The sequence below is a fragment of the Heliangelus exortis genome, chromosome 1, assembly GCF_036169615.1.
Source record: "Heliangelus exortis chromosome 1, bHelExo1.hap1, whole genome shotgun sequence".
Classification (NCBI taxonomy): Eukaryota; Metazoa; Chordata; class Aves; order Apodiformes; family Trochilidae; genus Heliangelus; species Heliangelus exortis.
In genome coordinates, this window is record NC_092422.1 from 139,998,286 (window position 1) to 140,022,438 (window position 24,153).

The window sequence follows — 24,153 nt, forward strand, 5'->3', positions numbered from 1 at the left end:
AGCAGGTCTCTGGTGTTTAATCCTTGTTGGAGCACACGCCCTTCAAGCCTCTCTATCTAAAGGGGGAGCTGCTGAAGTCACACAGAAGACTCCGGGGTGGCTTGTCAGCTGGCTTGTGCATGTCAGATCTCCAGACAGACTGTTAAGTGTTCAGCTTGCTTGGGTCAGTGGCTAATGAAACACTTAGTCACCCTCCACTGAAGATGAACAGCTTCCATGTGGTAGCAGGCAAGCTCTGATAATCAGTATATTTATCATATAAAAGACTGTGCTATCAGATACTTAATTATATATGTCCTGTCAGCAAAACAAAGATATATAAAACAAATTTAAAATGTCAGCAGGTTTAAGGAAAACACACCATTCATGTATCAGGTGCCAGGAAAAAAAACTTTCATGTTATTTCATCTATCTATGCAGTCCTCCATTGCTGTATGTTTACTTGTGAATGCTATAATGTCTAGACTTTGCTAGTACAGACTGGAGCTCGTACCAGTTTTGTGCCCTAGTTTGTCTTCTAGCACAAACTCCAGTGGCAGGAGTGGTTATGCTGGAATAAACTTTCACAACCACATAGAATCAACACAGTGAATTAGCACTCCCTGTTTCCCCACGTTTTCCAGTGAGCATGCTCTTCTGCAGCCATGGCGATTATTTCCATTGTCACTGTTTCACAAGCAGAAGCATTAAGCACAGAGAGGTGAGTGACTTGGCAGTGGCTGCAGAAAGGAGCACTGGAGAGACAAGAGAAAACATAGGATTTTGACAGCCAGAGATGTGACTTAGCCATTTTCCAAGACTGCTTTACTACAGCACATTGAGGCCTTGTGGCCCTGTGTGCAGTTGCCCCTACAAAACAGCACATAATTTGGTGCTGATTTGGTGGGCATAATCTTCATATTACTCAGGTGCAGACAGAAATCATGTAGTTCCTTGTTGCTACAGCTGTCCTAAAGCATGTGAGGCAGTCTTGCTGGTTACTTCCCAATGCTCTTACCTGTGCCATATCATCCAAACAGTTGAAAATATACTTTCTTGCTTCCTTCGACTTAATCCCCGTCTCTGCCTCATGATCTTCTGGTGTCTGCACAGAACAGGAGACAGGCATTGACCAGAACTGCCCTGCAATCAGCTGCAGGTTACATGCCACTTCCAGCTTCTGCTTTACCCTGCTCTCATCAGAGACCTCTGTGTCTCTCTCACCTGACCAGGTAACATGTACACTATTCTCTGCTGCGCTTATATGACAGCTTTTGTGTCACAAGGTGATTTCTTATCTTCTTTTTCACTTTAGAGGATTCTCCCATCTATGGTGGGAGTCCCAAAGGTCTCTTATACCCACTCCAGCCTGAGTCTCAGCATCCCATGCTTACAGCTAGAAGCCTGCTGACCTCTCTCCTTGGGGACTGAATACACCCAACACACTGGTACCAGAGACCTAAGGCTCACTTGCATCACTAGTGGTTTTAACCATTAGAAGTAATATATTTTTATATTGTTTTTTTGTTTGTTTGTTTGTTTTTTTGTTTGTTTGTTTTTTTTCCCTTCAATGCATTAGATATTAGAGCAAAGTCTGTCTAGACCATGTTTTGTTTAAACTGCACATCAGTTCATTGAGATTCCCAGGTCAACTCTGAACTCAAATTTCCCACAAAGCAGTGCCAAGCAGGTGAGCTAAGAGCTGCAAACTTTGGGGATGGCAGTTTTATCTTGGCTATATCCACTCCAACATTTGTGATGCAATTCTAAAAGCAGAGACATAGGCTCTGAGGGGACCTGACTGCATCTTCACTTCCAACCATCAACGGCAAGGTAAAAGAAACAAGGAAACATCTTCCTACCTTCAGCCTCCACAAAGGATATGGTGAGTCTGTATCCCTGTTGAAAAATCTCGTAGTCTTCGTCCCTGCACTTAACAAATACTCTGCTGGTAAGCCCTGTGTCTGTGAAATATAGCGAATCTGTAAGAGAAGGATGAGAGGTCACTGTGCATGCTGTGAAGATCTTTGGAGGCCTCCCTTGAAGTAGTGGAAGAGGCGTTTAAAACAATAGAACAAATAAAGAGAAAATGTAGCATGTAGTTAGACTTCGCACAAAAAAAAACCCCAAACCTAAACCCTTAATGCAAAGAATGAGAAGAAACAGAATTCCTGTAGGGCATCCCTCCAGTTATTATGGATGTCAGTGGAAACTCACGCTTACAGTATGCTCCCACAAAGCCTCTGGATAAAGGGAAGAAAGTCCCCAGGTTTTAGAGGTGAAAGAGAAAGGCTTATACTGAGATTTCAATGGGGTGTTTCACTGCTTTGCACCTTTTTATGTCACACCCTGCTCTCTGAGAGGTAATGTCAACAATCTGATATTTGTGCTCTAATGTTCGCTGGTTTTCCCCCAGACGAGCACAGGCCCTTTCCTAAGAGCAGTTTGAAGTTGAAAACGGATGACTATGAACTGACTATCTTTGAACTCAGATGAAATACACTCTCATTCAGATGAAATACACTCTCACATGAACTGACACCTTCGTGATATGTAAAATAATTCATCCCTATTGCCTGAATGACTTCATCTGTTATTTGGGTTGCTTCCATGAGTATGACCGTGCTGGCACTGACACAGCTAAAAGATGCTACACACGTGTTTCCAGAATCTCATACTTTAATTTATTTATTCAAAGGAGAAAGGGTCTGTGATTACACAATTAGAGACTGACCTCACACATGCCCGGGGTGCTACACAAAACCTCAGCTTTGGCATAACCTGACTCCTGAATGTTTCATTCATCAAAATTGCTGCAAACTCTGCAAAACTACTAAAAATACTCTTCTATTCTAGAAAATTCTAAGGAAGAATGGAAAGTGGTTTTGAGAGGAGAGACGGTGAAGTGTAAAAAAAATTAAATAAATGAAAGCATAAAAAGCAGCTGTGTTTTCAAAGACTACCAAGCACTCAGGACCCAGTTTACTGAGCATGGCTCGCATTGTTTTGCAGAAACTTTGGTCCATGAGAGAAACCAGAGAAGCACCAGGATCCTGCCTGCAGCCCCTAACCATTTCCTAGCTCCTCAGGAGCCCTCACCACACCTTAGCAGAGGGAGCTTTGTGCTGGGCACTTAAGCTGGGCAGGAAGGCATGGTGATTTCTTTCTCAGCCATGTATTTCATGTCTTTTGGGGTGTGGCAGTGAGGAGAAAGAGATCTACTCATCATGCTTGGTATGTGATTTACAAATGCTTGTAAGTTTCTCAGCTACATCTGATTTCCTTTGGTGTCACTAATCCCCACTGTGGATTATTTCCCTTGCCAAATTTCACCTCTGAAGTCCTGACTAAAAAAATACTAGTTACAAAATAAGAGACAAAGGAACATTTTCATAAATTACAAACTTACTTATTATCCCTCTTTTTTTTTATTATTTTTAAACAATTTTCTAAAAGAAAAAAGCCCCTTTTCAGGCTGCATTTGCAGACAGCTGGGATAACCCTGAAGAAGACCATAGGACTGGAGAGTGTTCTGCAGTCCTGGCTCTAGGAGCTGCTGTGCTATTAGTTTTAGGACTACAAAAGGAGTGTAAAAGCCTAGAGAGAGAAGTACAACAGCTTACAGTAACTGGAAACCTACAGCACTGAGAGTGTTCTTCTTGTCATTGCTTTTAATATGCACCCTCATGAAATGGGGTTATGAAATGCATCAGCATTTCTTCTAACAAATAAAACTTTATTCCACACTTGCTGGTTACAGCAGAGAAAGGGTGTTTGCTCTGCTCAGTGAGAAGATAGACATGTGCAGAGCTCTCCAGTCAATGGCAGCATTGACTCTTGACTGAGATTTCACTTAGGCAGTCAGGTCCCACAAGCAACCCAAACAGCACACTTGTGATTTAGAATAAATACCCCGGCTGGCTAATGAAAAAGTTGACTTGGGGCAGTGGGTTAAGAATTACACATCCCATTTCAGTAAAACCAGAAAAAGTTGGAATCTGCTCATTCTGACAAAAGAGGGGAAAAAACCTCCAGCCCACAAACATTCATGCTCTTACCAGCATCCAGAGCAGTATCTGCACCCACCTGGTCATACTCCGAAGCTCCGGGGTACAAGGGCCAGCCCAAGAACAGCTCTGCAATGACACATCCCAACGACCACATATCAATTGCTTCACAAAACGGTAAACCAAGGATGATTTCGGGGGCTCTGCAAAAGAAGAGGTTAGAAAACATCAGCAAGGGGAGTGGATTCCTACACGTAGCTGGTGTAGGAAGACCGGCGATGCTCACGAAGCCGCCTGCTGCCAGCAAAGTGCCATTGCTCCTGCAGAACCAAGGGCCCTGCTGGCCGCCAGCAAAGTATCTGCAAAGCAAACCTTAGTGAGTGTTTATCCTTGCAGAAGAGTCCTCTGGCAGTATTTTGCCAGGAGACAGTCCTTTGTTCCACGGCAGTTTGCAAAGGACAGCACTACCATTATTTTTCATTCAGCGGGTGGGAAAATGAAGCCCCAGACAAATGCTGTGCATTCAAGGCCACCCAATTAAAGACCCCACTGGAGGCTCTCAGGCCCAGCTTCATGTCCTGTGGAGGAACTGTGTGGATTCACTGCAGTGAAGCATCCTGTGTTCATGCAGCTCGGTGGGCTTCACAAACAGCCAGGCATTAAATAATCATTACAGGACTGGTATAAAAGGATTACCAACTTTTCAAACAAATAGATGTAACCTTAAAACAGAGAAATAACATAATTAGATCTATAAGAACAGAGTCTTTTCCTCAGGAGGAAGTAGCAAAGAAGCCTTCACTTCCCAGTCTGCCTCAGGCACCTGATTAGATTTCCTCTTCCCTTCCAGACCAAACAGCTAAAATGCAGTGGCACTCCTGCTGTGCATTTGCTGCTGGCTTCAGGACATTCCCACTGAGGCAGCTCTACTCAGTGAGTTTTGGTCTTAGTCCTGCTGAGGAAGGAGAAGACAAGGTAAAAGCTTTGCTTCATCTCTCCAGCAGGATCCCCCACAGGGGCATGAAGGGTAAGCCCAAATAAGCAAGACCAGTCTCAGCTCAGACTTCCACAGAACCTTTAGGTGAGAATCATTTCACTTTTCAGCCAGGGAGAGGATGGTGTCAAATCTTAGCTAGGTACTGTGCAGACTGTGCAGCCAATGGAGACACATATCCACCCCTCCAGCCCAATGAGAGGGATTTGTCCCAGTGTCTTGGAATGGTTTGAATCTTTCTTCACCGAAGCTAGACAAGCCTCCTAAACTTCAGTAGCCAAAGTAAGACAACATTAATCCTCCCCTTAGCATTCCAAATATTTAGGATTTCAAAAGTAATTTTTGTGTGGCAGAATCAAAAGTGTCTCACAAATACTGAAAACTTTATACAAAACCCACCACCATACACAAACACCTTCCTTTGTTCCCCACCTCAGGTCAGACTTCCACAAGCAGTTAAGTGCTCTATGTCCTATTCTACGCAGAATTCTACACTTTTCTCCTGCTCGTCTTGCAAATCTTGCAACACTTTCTTCCAAAGCCGCAGCTTCTGGAGTCAGGTGATGTACAACAGAAAGAAAAACTTACTTTCCCATACACCTCTAACTACATCAAAAAGAGGCCAAAGACAGATACAAGAAAGAAGCATGCATTGGTTTAAACCTTTCATCATTTTAAAAATAGCCTTGAGATTTCTCAGAGCATGAGAATTTTGGAAATGCCTCGGGTTAACTATTGAGCAAATCAAGTGCCAATATCCAGAGCTGAAAATAGGGCCTATGTTTCCTAGTTTCCCATTTGTCATCAGGATAAGATCTGACACCAGTGAGATCATATTAAGGATTACCAATTACAGTGGAAAATATTAAGTTTTAATCACACCATTACATAGTCATGTGAAGACTGGTCCTTAGCCAAGAAACCAAGGAAAAAGGGTAATTTTTTCCAAGGAAACAAGCAAAGGCCCTGTAGCAAGAATCCATGCCCCATCATCAGTCTGCAAACCTCCGCAGTTTTGCACTGACTTGTAATGATTGAAGCCAAAAACTATCTCAAACCAGCAATGCAGAATGTAAAAATTATGGGAAATTCTAGGATTTTACGTCTAGGATGCTTTATGCCATTCCCATAAAAAACATGTCAAAAACTTAAAAAGCAGCTACTGTTTAGCCCTTCTAGTTTCATCTGTGCTTTTTGTTCTCAAGCCCCACTGTTCTTCAGACTACCATGACAAACTTTTCATCCTAACATCAGTCTCCCCTTAGGAATAAAGGGTTAATTTTCCTCCTTTCCTCTCCATTCAGTCATCCTTCCACACTACTCGACACCTAGACAAAATGCAGAGAGAAAAGACAGCTATGGTGACCTGAATCTCATTACTATGTAAATCCTGCATTCAAAGCCATCTGCCTCTCCCTGTCTGCCTTCTACATTGTGAACTGAAATGTCCCTGGTCACTAATGAGAGCTCAGCCACTCATCGCCTGAACTTCAAATCCCTCCCACTAACTCAAGTATAGGAAGTGGAGGGGTGGACTATCAGTGGGATATTCCCAACGTGATTTTTGTGTAGAAACCTCCCGTTTCATAAAAATGGCTTGAACTGCTGTCATACACAGTGCACATCCCCCCCCCCCCCACACACACACTTGTGCTACCAACACCTCCAGTCCCCCGCAAATAGGGATGACCTAGAATTTGAGGTTCCAAGATTTCTAATTGTTTTTTTCTCATGAGTCTCACGCTGTCCAGTGTGTTTTCCTTAAAGCTCCATTTTCTAGTGTGCAGCAACTACAAGAGATTTTATTTTGCACACAAAAAAGAAGTCTTGTACCTCTGCTGTTGGGAAGAAAAGCACAAAACAAGAGTCCACGCTATTTAGACACTAAAGAGGCCACAAAAAGGAATGTCATTAAGCTAGACCTATTGTTCTAGGGAGCAGAGGTGGTGAGATACTTTTCTTTTGTCTTACCCCTTTGAAAGCTGGTATTTGCATTACTCAACAAGCCTAAACATTAGTTGCAATCTCTGCCTGTTCAGCTCTGAATTGACAATTTTGGAACATGATGAGAATCCCTGTAGGAGCGGGGCCAGATCAAAGTGATATGATGCCCTGTGTACACCACAGCCACTGTTTGCTGTGGCTTTCTCACAGTCCTTCCTATGCATCCTGACTGCCATTTTTCCAAGGAGAGGGCCTGGCCCGAAGACAAAAAGATCTTGTTAACTTAATTAAGCAGTCATTAAGACATCAAAAGAACGACAGGTATCAGACACCACACAAGCTTCCAGATTTTCAGCTAGCAGACACCTACAGTTTGCCATGACTAAGAGAGCTGGAGTCACTCCAGGAGGAGCAATGGTCTGCCTGCCTGCCAGCACCAAGCCTTTTGGTAGAGAATGCTACAAGTTCTGTAACGAAACAACTCCACTGATAAAATGCCTTCTGAACCTCTATTATATAGTGGAAATTGCTCCATTAAGTAGGCACAGATTCTTCTGCATATAGACCTTTATCTAACACACCAAACTCCTCTCTTCCTTAACATAAACATCTCATCTTTTTAAGACAAGGTAAGATCTTGATTTCAACCACATACTGCGGTGCAGAGTTCCACAGGTGACCTTCTGCTTTCAATAGCATCTTAACTCAATTGTTTAAAGCCTGATTTTACTTCATCAGGTTTAAATTTGTCACCTCTCAGTGTTCACATGGATTGTCCTAGAGGTGTAGAAGTGCTTGAATCACCTTTCTTTTAGCACAAGCTGTTTCTATATCTCTGCCCAGTTCTCCCTTATATCCAGCAGCTTTTGGATTCTAAGTGTTCCATCCCATGGATGTTTCAATCCACTTCCAATGCCTGGGTCCTACAACTGCTCTTCCTGACAGAACTGGCTGGAGACAGGCTGAACGGATCTAGAAACAGTTAAGCACAAGAATATTCCCCAGACTTATTTTACACTATTTGCAGAATGCTTTTGCATTCCAGCCTTCCCTGAGCCTAATATTTTGTTTGCTTTTGGACTGACATGAGGCATTCCAGCAGATGTTTTATCTGGGAGATCCTCTGAGACACACAGTCCTTTCTCCAGAGGAGCTGCAGTTAATTTAAGACATAGTATTATGTAGAAATAGTTCAGTTTTCCAGTGTTTACAGTCTTTCAGTACTACACTGATGTGGCAGAAATCTGTCTGTAATCTAGATCAAGACCCTTCAATGTTTCTCTCTCTTCTGCAGCCTATCCTAAGCAAGTCTGTGAAATCTGCACTAAAGCACTATACTGCTGGTCTACTACTTTTTACAGAGAATTAATACATTAAATAACTCTGGTCCTAAAATGTGCACACAGGCCACTTGATAACTGACTCTTTTATACCTAAAAGCACTCAGATTTAGCTCAGCTGTTTTAAGAAGTAGTTCTCTTTTCCAAAGGGAAAGACAACATTTCAGGTCTTAGCCAGCTCTTTACGTGGGATTTCTCCATTCCGCAGCTGGTAACACTATGTAGAAGGGGAAAATACCCTATTAAAGTCTGTACATCAGAATATTGTGATTATAAATCAGAAGGTTGATTCATATGGAGGCAGGTCCTCCCAGAACAGCAGATCACCTCGTGGCTGCGCAAGGAAGTGTTTTCCATCCCAATAACACTACTTAACATAGACTTGCCAGAACTTTCAGATGTAGTGGGGATCTTGTCTGAAACCACCCAAAGGCAGCCCACTGCCAGATACCTTGGTACGTGCAGGAACATCCCCATTTGCTGCTTGCTGCCAGATGTTTGGCTGTGCATCCACAATGTCCTTAGCGCAGGAATTCCAGCCAGCGGTAGGAGACACAGAGGAAAACATAAAACTTTAGCCTCTCATCCTCCCTCTTCTGAAAGCTGCTTTTGATGCCTTCCAGGGATAGGCACTCCCCTTCTATATGTGCAGACACAACCTGCTCTACAGCTCACTCAGATCTCACCAGCATAGAACAAAAATTTGGAAACCAACCACCACCAGCCTTGGTGAGACTGAAGAGCCCCCACCAAAAGTCTGGATCTCCAGGAGAGGAGCAGCCAGTCCATGCCTCTTCCATACATCTCCTACCCCTTGCCCAGACCAAATTATTTCCGTGGCCAGCAAAGAGTGACATGCTCCTCAGCACAGTGCTGGGTCTGACAAGTCCCCCATCACCTCGGAGTCCAGTTTGGATGTGCCCATGTATACCAGAAAGCTGCCAGCACCAGGTGCTGGTGACCCAGGACACAAGGGTCCCCATGCTGGCACCACCCACAGTCCCCAGAAACAGAAGTGCCATTTCATCATTTGCTTGCAGCTCACATATGACCCTGTCCTGCTTTCAGGCTTGCTGCTGGCAGAGTATTTACTTTAGCAACCCTGCTTTGTGGCAGGGTAATTTCATTGTCTGGTGTTTCTGTCAGGAAAATTAATTACCAGTATAGCTCACTGGCTTTTTCACCTACACATCACCAGACATTAAAAACAAATGCCAAATAAATAAATAAATAAATAAATCGTGTCCGCAGACTTGGGATTCAGAGAACTGAGCTCTTTCTGAATCTGAACACTCCCCTGCAAACAGCCTTCCTCTGGGATAATTTACCAGCGCTGGTAGCATCCTGTGTCTGAGCATGATTGTCTCAGCAGAGACCTTTGTGGACAAGTGTACATATCAGACAAAAATATAACTCAAAACCTGATACTTGCTGGCACATGGAGCAGAGAGTGTGCCTGCTTCTTGTCTTCAGGGCACTGCTTCTGGAGGAAGGTTGTAGGCAGCTGCAGGCAGTGCAGACAGACCTAAAGTGATGCTATCTGCACAGCTCCCATCCTCTTCTACCTGCCAGTCTCACCTGCCAAATCCTGAACTTCAGGAAGCAGGAACTTTCATGTCTACACCCAGAAAGCTCTGGGCAGAGGCAGAGAGGCAGGAGTTGGGCCCCCTGGCCCAAGCAGACACATGGTGACTGACAGGCTGCATGCCCAGGGCTTGAACCCCCCAGGCACCCAGGCAGCTCCTGTCAGGAGGAGGAGCTGCATCCTTTACATGTCTTACAAAGGAGCTTTTATTCAAGCCATCGGGCTCCAACTTCCTCCCAACCCAACTCTTTCTTTTATGGACTCCTTCCTCACACCTGCTCGCTTGACCCTTTTGTATTTTGTGGAGATATCCACTTTTTATTGCCATATACTGTAGCATGTAGCCTTAGGTCTCGGTTAATGGAAATGCAGAGCACACAACACCTTTTTTTGTCACTCTGTACCTCTCAGACCCCAAATCACTTCTTAAGTGCAGGACTGTAAAAGGAGACAGGCTTCTATTCTGGGAGTAAAAGGCTGTAATTGTTATTTCCCTCACCAGTCCATTAGCAAAGGCACCTGGGAGGGATGCAGGTATGTAATAGGGATGACCCCCAGACTCAAGACCTTCCTCTGCCCCAGGACTGGGTGGTTGCAGGCTTCCTGCCTGTGAAGAAGCCAGCCAGCCATCAGAAACCAAGCTTAGCATCCAACATCATCACTGGCTCCTGCACACTTCTGCTGGACTTCTGCATTTCTCCTGCATCCCTGAGCAATGGCGTTTCCTTGGCTGCTCAGCCAAGGCCCATACAGAAGAGGTACAAGCCTGTAGACCACCACCTATGGCCTCAAGGTTCTTGGACCATGTTGGGAAGCACCAATCCACCAGAACTGCAGCAAAGGACAACCTTGAGAGTCTGGACTCATCCCAGAATGTGAAGACACACCATGCCTTTAAGACTCCAGCATAAATTTCAACCCCTGGAGTTTAGTCAGCACAGGGCTATTAAGGAGGGAGTGCAAGAGCCATTGAGGAGCATCACCCAATCTATCAGAGTATGTTGTTTACCCATGAAAATGTTTTGGATGGAGCTGCAAGAAGGGGCAGTGCCTCTAAAGGGTCTAATATGCTTACTATTTCCCAAGTCAAACACAGATACATCCAGTTTCAGGAAAGGACTGTGGGTGTAGCTGAAGACATTTCCAAGGTTGTCAGACCACCAGCAAACCACCACTAGAGGGTAGCTCCAGCACTAAGCTGCACACATGGCCCTCGATCATCCTTCAAGATTAGTTTGCAACACATCAAAAAATATCTGTATCAGCTCAGAGGACTGGAAGCTGGATCCACTCTGCCTTAGGTAATGGTTTATATTACAGGACATAAATATAAACTGGAGGTTGGTAACAAGTGAGGTAGCGCAGGAGTTCATCCCAGGACTGTCCTTTTTTAATGTATTTACCACCAACCCAGGGGAGGAGGCAGAGTGCACTCTGATCCTATTGATGGGTGATGCCAAACTGGAGAGACTGGGTGACGAGCTTGAGAGTAAGGCTATCACCCAAAGGGACGTGGACAGGCAGAAGGCATAGGCCAATAGGGACCTTCTGAAATGAAGCCTGGACACATGCTGACTCCTGCCCCTGGGATGGATGAGCCCAGGTGACAATCCATGGGGAACAGCTCAGTGGTAAAAGCCATAGCACCTTAAATTGTGGGGCAGGGGGCTGAAACTAGAACTCTGGTAGCAGATGGACCAATAGCCACCCTGAAGCTGGGCAAGCAGACGAAGTAACATGGCAACCCATCTCCAGCCACACTTGTGAGACCACTTCAGGATAACATGTTCAGCCTGGGGTCCCCAGTGCACAGGCTCATCAGGGGAAAAGACAGCCAAAGCAGATCTGACAGCAGCCTGTTCCCCTCTCTGCCACATGGAGAAAACTGTGCCAGGCTCTTTGCTCAGGTAGGCAGCAGGAGGTGGTGACAATAGATGTAAACTGAAAAAGGGAAGGTTCCCTCTAGGGACAGGGGAAACTGCAGATAATGAACCACTGGCACAAACTGCCCTGAGAGGCTGTGAAGTCTCCATCCTTTCAGGCTTTCAAGACGTGAGAAGACCAAGTCCCAGTCTTGATTTCATGGCTGACCCTACCTTGAGCCTACCTGCAGGTTGGGCTAAATGACCTCCTGAAGCCCACTCCCACCTGAATTGCTCTGACTCTATATGGTGTAGTAACTATATGCTTGACAGTAGGAAGGTCACCACCATCCTACATTCAGGCAAAACACTGCGTAGCTGGGAGTGTTTCATGGGCTATAGTTACAGGTCCCAGCGTGTTTTTAGCAAGTGTGCATACACAGTTCTATCTGTGTTTGAAAAAACAGAGAGCAAATAACACAAGAATTATTTCTAGACTTGACTGGCATAATTATCAAACAAGCCTCAGGAGCCTGTCATTACTAAGAGTATTTAATAGCAAATAAATCACAGAAGCAGACACAGACTAAACTACTTATCCCTTGACACTGCTCTTGTTCCACCAGGATGCTCACTGGGAAGGGTGAAAAAACTCCTGAGGATGGTGTCAAGAGCTAGCCAGGACCCTGAGAAGGCACCCACTCCCTCTTTGCCATCCATGCCTTTGTCTCAACCAGTTTGTCTAACGTAACTCCTGTGGTAGGATGTCTGTAAACTTTGCTGTGCCCCAAACAGCCTCACCCATTGTAATTTTAAGGAATAATACAGCTGTGCATAGGTGACTTAGTGCCATGCTTATTTACAACTTATTGTGAATCTGGCGTGAAATACAAGTGGAAAAAAAATAATACATCTCACCTGACTTTGCCTATCTGCCAGACTGAACCTCCTCCTCATCTTCACCCACCCTTGGCCTCAACACATACTCACCACCTATAGCCTTATCTCTTTCTCTCCTGATAACCTCAATGTCCTTTTTTCTGCCTCATCTTTTCTGCTCTCTTCCTGAACTTGCTGTGGATGAAGAGGGAGGCAGACATCACGAGCATGAGCACTGAAAATCCCCTGTCCCCATGGAAGGGGTGCACACCATGAACCTGCAAACACAGCCCTGTGCTGCTACAGGGGCAAACTGGGCAAGCATGGATCATGTGCACCCATCTTTAAAAATGGGGTTTCACACAGACACTTGCACAGCAGCACCCCAAGGGGACTCGGTTGCTCACTGTGACTGGCAGCACAAGGCTTTTGGGAAGGGCAATGTCCACGGGTTAATCCTGGAACAGTCTTAAGCAAAACACACTGGCCTACCCTGAGTACTTGCCAATGCTATGCACCTTTCCTGGGATTAAGAAAACCGGATTCAGCTATTAACAAATCCTGGATTTAAATGGGGACGGCAAAGTCCTCTACACCACTCAGCTCTCCTATGTAAATTGCATATATCTGTTTCATTTAGGTTAGGGCCTGAAAGAAAACCCCCTGGTCTCTTCAGCAAAAGCGAGTGAGTAAATGACTAAAGCCCTGAGCTGGAGAAGGCAGTGCAGCTGTTTGCAGAAACAAGACAAAAGATTTAGAAACAGTTGCTTTTTTTCCCCCTCTCCCATGTCAGGCTGTTTACAGAAACCAAGGGACAAAATTTTTCAGACAAAAACACTGAGAGCAGCCTGTCAGTCTTGGAGGGAGAGAAGGAGAGAGAGAGAGAGGGAGGGGAGCGTAGGCTTCTTTCGGGATTATGGATCATTGCTAAATTGCTCTATCAATTATTAAACCAATCACTCAAAGCGCAGTAACCAAAATATAGCAGATAAAGCCTTTCTCATCCACTCTCTACCAGCTGCTCTCCTCCTCCTAAAGCCAGAGGGGAATGAAAATTCCTGTAGTCTGTACTTTATAAACATCATTTTCTCTGTGTCTTGAAAATAAAATCTTTTTCAGACAAAGTACAGTAGAACTGAGCTCGCGGCAGGAAGATATTAAAGGAGGATTCGCCCTTTTGATTAGCAGACCCAACAAAATCTCTCCAATCAATATGATTTCTTAGCTCCGACAGGTTAAAACATTTGTAGATAAATGAAGAGGAAGGCCCCAGCCATCAATAGCTGTTAGCTGCCATTTGCCTTTGCTGCTGGGCAGATTTGATCTCGATGGCGGGGTGGGTACATTCCTAGGAAAGGACCAGACATGTGGCACATGGCATTTGGTCTGGCCAGTAACTCTGCAGAGAGAGAAATTGCAAACACACATCCAGAATGAAAGGAAGCCCTGCAGCAGGCAGTGATGACAGGGAACCACATGGGAAAGAGGACCAGGACTTGACATCCAAGCTGGAAAGGCTTCCATGTGGCTGCCAATGTCTGAATGGACACCAAGTTTTAGCAGCACTGTAAGCACTTGCTGGAGGCTGCAGCTCCAGCTCAGTGAAACCCTTTACCAAATACATCACCTGAGGTAAATACGTGCCTGAACCCTGGTGACTGGATTGTAGCCCTGGATGTAGATAAAGTTAGGCATATATTTAAGTGCTTTGCTGAATCTGAATTTGCCAGCAAGTCCTTGTTGCATTTGAGCTGGAAATGTTAACAGGCAAGAAAAGTTGTTAAGCCCCATAATGGAAAAGAAAGCAAGGTCCTGGATCAGTCAAGAGACATACTAAGCTTGTCCCAGCCAGAAGTGTATCTTTGTACATCCCTGGACTCATCACAGTCCAGCTCATCTCCTTGGACTCAGGAAAGCAGCCCTCCATAAACTTCAGAGATGTATGATGCTGAGCACCACAACCATCGCCCCTGGGGGTCGTCGGCTCCACGCTGACCCAGAAGTGCAGAAACAGGAATGGGCAGGGGGGGATGCAACAACAGCTGCATTCAGCACAGCATGACCTCTGGTTGTTCTCCGAAACAAAGGGTAATGCACAAGGGTGGGAGGGGATGGGGGGTGGGGGCTGGGGATTTCCCAGGTTATGGAAGAAATCAGAGAACAGAAAAATTATAATTTGAAAACAAAAGCTGTATCCATGCCAGACAGTGAATGGATGAGACGCAACGTATTGGGTGCAGAGAACCCCTGAAGGAGGCATCTGATCAAGAAGGAAAGAATGCCAATTACGTGCTCCCATTCATGTCACTGCAATGAAAGCATAATTCTGACTCTGCTGCTGACCCACAGTATGCAATTTATGCAAATCCAAGCTGTTCTCGCTTCCCTCAGAGCCAAATTTTCACCAATGCCAGAGCTGGCTCTAACTTTTTGTTTTCCTTTTCAAATGTATTGTTTTCACTGCTGAATATTTAAGACCTTTTGTTGTTGCTGCTGCCTTTCTTTAAAAATGAAATAATAATTAAAAAAAATCCCAAGGTACACAAAGACAGTCAAGAGTTGAATTCTTGTCCTGACAGCCTCCCATTCTGCCACGCTCAGCTCCATCCTGAACCCTTATCGTCCCAGCCCAGAGCCCTGCCATGTATCAGCCAAGTGAAGCTCCTTATGTCAGATCTGCAGCACTCCCTGAGACTTTTATTCACATCAAATACTGAAAGTTGCACCAAGCTGCCTGGTGGTTTTATGGGATTAGCCCAAATACTGAGACAACTGCCAATATAAGGCTCCACACAACTTCTACCCTTGGCAAATGTGGATATAAACCAGACTCAGGACATGACCCAAAGACTGGCTTCACAGAGCAAGTTGCAGGACTGAGGATAAAAACATCAGATTACTGAAGTTTCCTTTATTTTTTCTCTTTTAATCATGTCTACTGTCCACTTTTTTTTTTTTTTTCATTAGAAAAAGACAAAGACAAAAATAAAGTACTTATCCTGTCTCCTCCTCAGAGAAAGGAGCATTGGCCCTTACTTATCTCTGAAGAGCCACACAGATTTAATATTATTATTATCATTAGCAACTATTTGTATTTCTGTAGTGTGCAGAAGTCTTGGTGGAGACTGGAGCCCTATAATGCTAGACACCAAAAGACAACGTGCTGGACTGTGTCTGCTCCAGAGAATTGATGACCAAAGACAATGCGTGGTGACAAGGGAACAGATTGGTGGAGCACTTCGGCCAAGATCACATGGAGAAAGCACAGCAAAGCCAGGAAAAAAAGTGGGGTCCTTGCAAACAGTGTGCTGGATCTACTAGACCACATCATCTTCTGCTTATGATATTTGGGAAAAGTAGTAATAATACATGCATTTGAAAGATCTTTTAAAAGAGAAAGCAAGGCAGGTTCTGAGGCAAAATGACCTGTAGATGTCACACAGCAAACCAGTGTGTCAGGAACAGCTCAAGAAATCCAAGGCCCACTTTAATGACCCACTCAGTCACAGCATCCCAACTATGCTGTGAGGACCTGCCTGGTCTAAAAATCAAGTTTTAGGAAAAGCCTAAGAATGCCTGCCCACCCACACGTGGAGGTACGCATGGCTGAGAAAAGCCGGGGCACCTCAGAGCTGGCTACTCCTGCTGCAAATTTCCACCTTTAACTCAAGCCCTACTCAAATCAACACAGCTTGCAGAGTGACCTGAGGAGCCTGTGACAACAGCTCCCTGTACAAGCAGCAGGGCACAGCACCATGGAAAAACATTATTCTTCCACAGAACTGTGGAAACACACGTCCACTTGGAACTGATTTTTACTGCATTTATACTAGGGTTAAAATCTGGGCCCTACTATAGGAGGTGCTGTAAAAAAGCCTAAGAAAACAGTCTCTGCCATAAAAGACTCACCCTGGAAATATAAACTCTGGGGCTTGCTGCTCAGCACCTGCTAAACTGGGATCTGCAACCAAGTCTGCACAAAGGACAGTCCCTGACCCACTGGGGGTGATACCACTGACAGTCTGGATGCTGTAGTGCATAGAACAGGAGCAATCCCACAGATGGGAGCAGCCCAGCTGGGAAGCTCCAGCAGCCTGGACTCCTAGCATCCTGCTGCAGGCTTACATAAAGAGTACGATAAAGTAAGGCTTAAGCAAATCTGCAGGAAGGACAAAGGATCAGAGCTAAAAAATCTCAGGCTGCTGGTAACACATAGCTGCCCTCAACAAACCAGCACACAAACACCCTTCCAGCATACCCACATCAGTGTGGACTCCTCCAAGGAGCAGGGAGTTGCATTCAATGATCCCTTATGAGTCCCTTCCAGGGTGACATTCTATGGTTCTGTAAGTGCCTGAGGCTCTAGAGCACAGCCTGAGCTCTGAAGCATCACTGCATGCTCCCTGCTCCCCATGGAGCCCTGGGCACAGTGACAGTGACAGCAGCACCCCGAGGTGCCCCACTTCACCTACACCACATCTCTCATGCCAGCTCCCTTACTTTGATTCTTCCTGCTTGCCCCCACCAGCCCTTGCTTCACTTCAAAACTCCACTGAGCTGCCTGCTCTCTCTAAACTCTATGTCCACTTGAGAACCCCTCCTTCTTCACCCCTCTTCCAAGGTTTAACCCTTCTTGGGCTGAATGCCTGCTTGTCCCATGCCCAGGGAGCAAAGGGAGGGCCAGGGCAAGCCTGAAACACAATGTCTGGCACCGTGTTTCCTCTGAAAGCTCTGCTCCCACCGATGCCTCATCTCACATGGGCATGGGGGCTACCACATTTTAGGACCAAAGACTCCAGTCCCCCAACTGTCCTGATGTGGAAGAGAGTCCTTGCAGCTGTTAGCAGAGAAATAACTCTTGACTTTAACCTTAAATGTCACATATCTTACAGGAGCCAGACAGAAAACCACATGACAAACAAGAATGCATGCATGGTGTGCAAATAGTCCATGATGCTGGCAGGGAGAAACACAATTCTTCAGAAGGAAGACTTTTTTTTTTTAAAAAAGTCTTCTGCAAAGTTAATTCTTTATTTAAAACCATCACATGGAAAATTCAATTGTTCTCCAACGCATCTCTGTACCAAATCAGCAGACTAAATTCAATCACTAAAGTGTGAAGTTGATGAATTTAAATCCATACTAAGTGCAAATTTCAACACAATTTTAAGTAAGGAGTTGCTCCCAACACCTTCATAACATGTCAACACATAGTCATATATTTGTTTCTGGGACTCTTCAAAAGTCTCCTTTTAAAGTTTCATTTTTTTTCTTGCCAAAACAAATTCTTAAAGCTATCCCAATGTTCCGAAGAAGTATAAACATTTCCCACATGTTAAAATTTTAGGTGGTCATGAAAGAAATTTGGGGAAGACAAGATTTCCAGAAAAAAACATCCTGCAAAAGAAACTTTTCCTCCTCTTTACCATACACAAGGGGAATCTGGAATGATGCCCATCTGATTAATTTTAACTTCTAATTCGTCCTTGGATTGCACTGTGGTACAGATGTCATTTCTTAATTTGACTGTTTTGCAAGTACCCAGAACTGTCCTTGTAAAGGGCGAAGAAATCCCCATATATCAGGAATGCTTCTGGCTGACAGGAAGGAAGTTCAGTAATTACTCCAGAGAAATAAACACAACAATCAAAAGTACTTCCCAGGACACGAAGGCAAAGATCCACACTTTCTTGAAGGAAGGGGCTCTCTTATGTATACATTCCTATCTTCAGTTATGGTGACTGCCTGCTACCATTTAGCCCTCTGCTAAGTCAACTGTAGAGTTCAAGAACACTTCCTGGCATTCTTTACATTTTTTTACATGTTGCAATTTTATCTGTGCTGTGTATATCGTTTGCTTACCCCTGAAATGCCTGAACTAAACCATCTTCCTCCTGAGGGAGGAGTTTGGGGTTCTTAAACTTGGCTGTGGCTCTCAGAAACCGCATCCCTTGATGTCTGTGTTTGAAATTACTGAAACAGGTTAAGTTTGGCTTTGACAGGTAAAGCCAGAGTACATTCATGTAGCAGGGGATGCAAATAGACCAACAGCTCTCCTTAAAGACACTTTCACCCAGGCCTGTGCCACCAGTGGTAAGGCCAGGAATTTATCACCCCAAAGTCTTGGAGCCTCCTAATCTCTCCACAAAAGACCTCAGGGTACACCTTTGATTTCATCACCTCCTTCACTACACCCCTGGCCACACCTCTGTCCCAGCAGCTCCCCCAACACCTATTTTAGTTGGGAAAAGTGGTCTTTTTTTATTTAATCAGGACCATGACAGAATCGGTGCTGCTGCCCACACTGCGATGGGCAGGTGGCCTCCAGGTGGGCTGGGGGGAGACAGAAGGGCCCACGCATGAGGTGCAGCTCATAACCCACCATGTGATTTACTACCAACACACAGCAATATTTAGGGTGCAGTAATAAGGTGACACATGAATGCTTTACCAACAAACAAGACGAGGAAGGGAATAACTGTATTTCCCCTGTTATTCTAAGGGGAGGTTCACCAAAAGGTTAGTGAGAAAACAATGTAGGCCATCGATCACAGGGACAGCTAACCTAGAAAGGTTACTGCACGTTCCTGCCTCATTTTTCACATCTATAATTACCCCGCCACTTCTCCTCACGTCCCACCCATCGCCAAGCACCAAACACAAACCACTTCTGCTTTATTAATTATGTATTTTGTTTACACTCCTTGGTTCCGCCCCACAGCATGCCACAGCGGCTGAAGGATTAAATGGCACAAGTTCTGTGATCCCTGTGGAGTGCCATAGCCAGCAGAAGGCAGCTTGAGGGCTTTCCTGCATTTCCTTCACCTGAGGTGGGAAGGTGCCACCACCCACGGGAGTTTGAGGTGGGATGGAGGGATGCGGGTCTTTATAGTTGACATGCGAGACAGAGAAGCAAAGTAGGGGCATGCAAGGGAAGACCATTTTCCATTCAGGAAGGGCTCAGATTTGCTTTTGGATCTTCATGCGACTGAAACAAAATGTCAATATTGCTGAACATAGTTAGCACCTCCTCAAGTGCAATCCTACTCTGAACAGTGCCGGTCTAAAAACAGCATCACCAGGCTCCTTGTTTACTGCATCTCCCTGATGTCTGATCTGAATTTCTCAGTCTAAAGGAAGAATGGCTTCCTTTGTTTCTTTTTTCTTTCTTTCTTGTTTATTTTTAAAATTTTTTTTCCTACATACCCATCCAGCAGATCCAATCAAGGCTTCGAGAGTCACTCTGGACTCATTTCTTGCACATTTATGCATGCAGACACGGGCAGGCAAATTACAGTTATGCAGAGATGGGCAGGGGAAGCACAAAGCAATGATTTGAAGACAATGAATTTGCAGGGAACTCGGTGTGTTTCTACTTGAAGTATGGCATCATGTTTCTGATGCAGGGAAGCCTGAGGGTCTCTTTTTTTGTTGTTGTTTACTATTTTTGCTTTGGGGAAACTTAAAATAATTCCCTTTGAGAACCTGCACTCTATAATCACCATTTCTTCCTTCTGCAGTATTTCTGGATCCAAGCTTTTCAGTTGCAGAATAACACTAAATATGTGTAAAACAAGGAGAACTGCTGCTGCAGCAACAGTAGCAAGAAATACTCTAAACCCTCAATCTGAGAACTAAATTCTGTTCTTGCTTTTTTCTACCTCATCAGGAAGTATAATTAACTCATGCTCTAACAATACTAAAATCATTATTTTCTAATTGTAACCATATTTGCAATAGAACGGCGATGCTGATGTAAAGAGCAATAGAAAAAAAAATGCTGACAGGATTAAAAACTTGCACGATAAAAGTCACACAATGATACAAAGTTGTGTGCATATCCTGTTTTGCACGGCAGAAAAGTTCACACCCATTGAATGCTAATGAAGAGAGAATCACCCTGGAAAAGCCTGTGGGAGTAGCTTCAAGGCAAAATTAAATACAGAATTTTTCTTGAGAAAGAAGCCTGCTCAAGGAGGTCATTATTGAACCTTTGTGGTGCTCCACACCGCATCCCTGTGACTAGAGGTGATCGTGGCACCTCCCCCGGACCTGGCTGGTGGCTGAGATCAAGGGAAAACACACCAGGAACAGTTGTTTTTTTTTTTTTTTTTTGCACTGATGCCCACCCTGCACACAGCCGAGACAGGGGTGGCTCCTGACCAGAAATTTGAGCTGTCATTGGCACAAAACCTGGATCTGTCTGGGAAAGAGTAGCCAGAGCTCAATTGAAGCCAACAGTGTAAGGTAATTTCTGAGAAAATGTGAGGATCTCGAGTGATCAGCTTCGAAGATCTAAAATTTAATTATGTGATTTCTCTTCCTCTCCCAATTAAGCCAATTTACAGCTTTTTCAGATTGACGGTTTACCCATAAACTGGGCCATATGTGCTGAGGAACATCTCTTGGTTGTTTCTTTGAATTCCATTGTTTATTTATTTGCTACAGAAACAAAGAACAAACAACAAACAGCATGGTACACAGCCGCATGATCTGGAGTGGAGTAGCAGCCACAGACCCTCCAGGATCAGGATAGGCCCTCTAAGGATCCATCTCACTCACTTCCAGAAAAATCCCTGCTTTTCCACTCTTCCTTGAAGCAGCAAACTATATGAGGGAAGGATTAATTAGCGGATGTTTGTAAAGCCCTTTGAAGATGAAAAGTGTTATTTTTATTTTCAAGTCTCACCAAAGGAAAAAGGAAAATTTAAAAAAGGCCTGAGAAAGACTTCTTCTGTTTCCTACAGAGGGGTCTCAGAACTGAGCTCCTGTATGTACAGAGACACTCCTCCAACAGTATATATTAACTGGTAAGCTGACACGGCAGCCCTTCCCCCGGGGCATGCATTAACAGGGTCTCTGCCCAGCTGCCTATTTTCATGAAACATGTAGAACTCAATACCACTGAGACTTCTCCCCCTGCATCAAATTTGCTTGAATTTGTCCACTGGATTCAAAACTTACAGGGAACACAATGGCAGTGTGATCACACACAAGTAATTTCCTTAGAAAAGCAGACTAAAAGCAACTGAGGAAGGTCCTTGAATACAGATGTGGAGCTCCTGGCTACCCACAACCCAGGTGGGATATTTTTTTCCTGGCGTGTAAAATATGGAAGTGTTTATTTTTTAATAAACACTCTGCACCTACTATTGTAATTTCTGTATGTCCCTTTTATTTTCTGCAGGGTTTTGGTTTTTTTTTTTCATTTTGTTTTGTGGTTTCTTATTCCCTATGCCCTAAACATCACAAGGGTGCACCTCAAAGCAGAGGCACACTGTGGTGCAGGACAAAGATCCCCCGGCAGCTGGGGAGCAACAAGAAGCTTACAGGTGGATGCCCTGCCTTGGGATGACAAAAATAGCAGGAAGACAGAGAGGATTGAAAGGTATTAGCAGAGCTGTGCTTAACACCTAAGCATGACAGCTGTTACAGGCCTGAGTGAGCTGGCAAACCAGGAGACAACGTTGTGCAGTGCATTAGAGCTCCTTCAGCTCTGCACCCTCATCAAAATCCCGTAGCCACCAGAAATAAACAGGATGCTAGCTTTGAGTTATCATGTGAGATAACATCTAGATACTCATCTTAATGATGATGATGCCTAAATATCCAGCTCCAGATACGTTTTCTCACCCATGACCTGGGCTAGCAGCATCTGTCCTGAGCCTACTTTCACCTGTATATCCTTTCTCTGCTCTCAGCTTAGCAAGGCACAATGCACAAGAGCTGTGAAGTCCTGCATAAAAACAGCCATCTGGTGAAGGGGCAGGAAGAACCAGTTAAAAACAGAGTAGCTCCACCATATGGAAAAAATAATTCAGTTGGGCAGTGTAGGAAGAAGCAAACCCTATTATAATAATTGTGTTGCCAAGTGATGTTGCAGACTTGTTTTTCCCCTTACGGCTTCTGCACTGATTTAAAAAAAAAAAAGAGCTTCCCCCATAGTGTGGCACCATTCTCACAAAAAGATCAAACTGTTCCCCTACTGAGTTGTGGGATTACCAGGTTACCACCAAAACATCTACAGCAAGAGCTGAGCACAGAGACAGGAGCATGGCACCCTGACCTTCACCTTACTTATTTTTCCATTGCGAGCTGAAACTTCAGGACTTTGAGAAAAGGATCAGCTGTTTTGTCACCCCAATAAAAGCTGACTCAGAATTATCACGGGAGGTAATTACACACTGGTGAGCTCAGGTCTAGCCCAGGGACAGGCAATGCAAACCTGCTTGGGGCTAAGGTACCTCTTTTCCTCAACACAGGATTCCTGGTCCTCCTGTACTCCCCCATATATCTGGGACAGAGCAACCTATTAAAACCCTGATTATAAACGGATCTTTCTAGAACAGCTCCCCTTCTTCTCCAGGCTTTTCTGGGCTGCTGATAAAAAGGTACCAGGTGTGCAAGCTCCAGAAGTACTCCTTTCCCCACGGAGCAAAGGCAACCCCTCCCTGGAGATTATGCCAATCAGCTCACCCCACAGCAACCATTACTATTTGGGCTCCAAGGGTCCTGCAATCATAATGGTTTGGGTTGGAAGGAACCTTAAAGATCACCTTGTTCTATCAGCTTATCATACCTGAGAGCTATCTACATGCAGAACAGCCAACCCCTGCTCTCCTGGCCACAGCAATGTGCTTCTCTTTCCTGCTTCTTGGGAATCTGGCAGACAAGGAACCCATCCCTTCTCCTGCTCACTGTCCCCTCACCACACAGCCAACTCACAGCCCCCCCAAGAGAGCAGTGTAACACCATGGGATAGCACCATTACCTCACTTAGAACATGCTGATGCTGAGCCCTGTGCCTGAGGCAGGACAAATGCCAGCCCAGGATAAACCTGGGATGAGCACAGCTTTGGACACTGAGCATGGCCACCACACTGAATGATGGTAGGCAGCCCCAGCTCTCCTCCCTGAGGGACATCAGACCCTCTTACCAAGCTATTTGTTACAGACATGCTCTATCAGGTAAGAGCAGCTCAGGCCTAACATCAAGGCTGCAGCTTTCTTTTGGTGAAGAACTTGCCCTTTCCCTCTTTTTTTTTTTTTACTTCTGCTTTTTTACTTCTCCTTCCCCTTTCTCTCTCTCATCCATTCCTGTGCTGTAGCTTTCCACCGGGCTGCATTTATTTCCAGACGTGCACGGCTATAACCAGAGAGACTTCCTTGCATGAACAGCCTTGCAGCTTCCAGCTGAAGGTGGACAAACCCACTCATGTCTCTGGAGGCGTGGAAGACAAAGCAGGCAGCAATGCCTCTTGCTGCAGACACTATTCCCAGGGCAAGCAAAATCCCATTTCGAGGCCAGTTAACATATTAGTCAGTAACTCTGGATAAAAGGAAATTTATTTACCCAGTCGTGCTTAGAGAAGACTGAAATCTTGCCCCTCCCCCTTCCCCAGCTCTCTTTTAATATCTTATTAATATTGTACACCAGCACAAGCCAACATGCAAATAGAGCTCTATGCAAATAGGGCTGAACGCAGAGACAGCTGCACTTAGCACAGCTCCAGAGGAACAGCCAGGGGTTAAAATGAATCACATAGATGATAGAGAAAGCATG

General features: G+C 44.8%; 1 protein-coding gene across 10 annotated transcripts in view; it reads right to left on the minus strand.

Annotated features, from left to right (window-relative positions):
• The window catches only part of HIPK2 (homeodomain interacting protein kinase 2), a 127,998-nt gene that overhangs the window by 29,319 nt on the left and 74,526 nt on the right, over positions 1 to 24,153 (minus strand). For all 10 annotated transcript variants that reach the window (XM_071727703.1, XM_071727684.1, XM_071727658.1 and 7 more), the window contains exons 3-5: positions 4,066 to 4,189; positions 1,842 to 1,961; positions 998 to 1,084 (exon numbers count right to left, since the gene is read on the minus strand). In XM_071727703.1, coding sequence (XP_071583804.1) covers positions 998 to 1,084; positions 1,842 to 1,961; positions 4,066 to 4,189 — 331 coding nt within the window. The remainder of the gene's footprint in view (positions 1 to 997; positions 1,085 to 1,841; positions 1,962 to 4,065; positions 4,190 to 24,153) is intronic.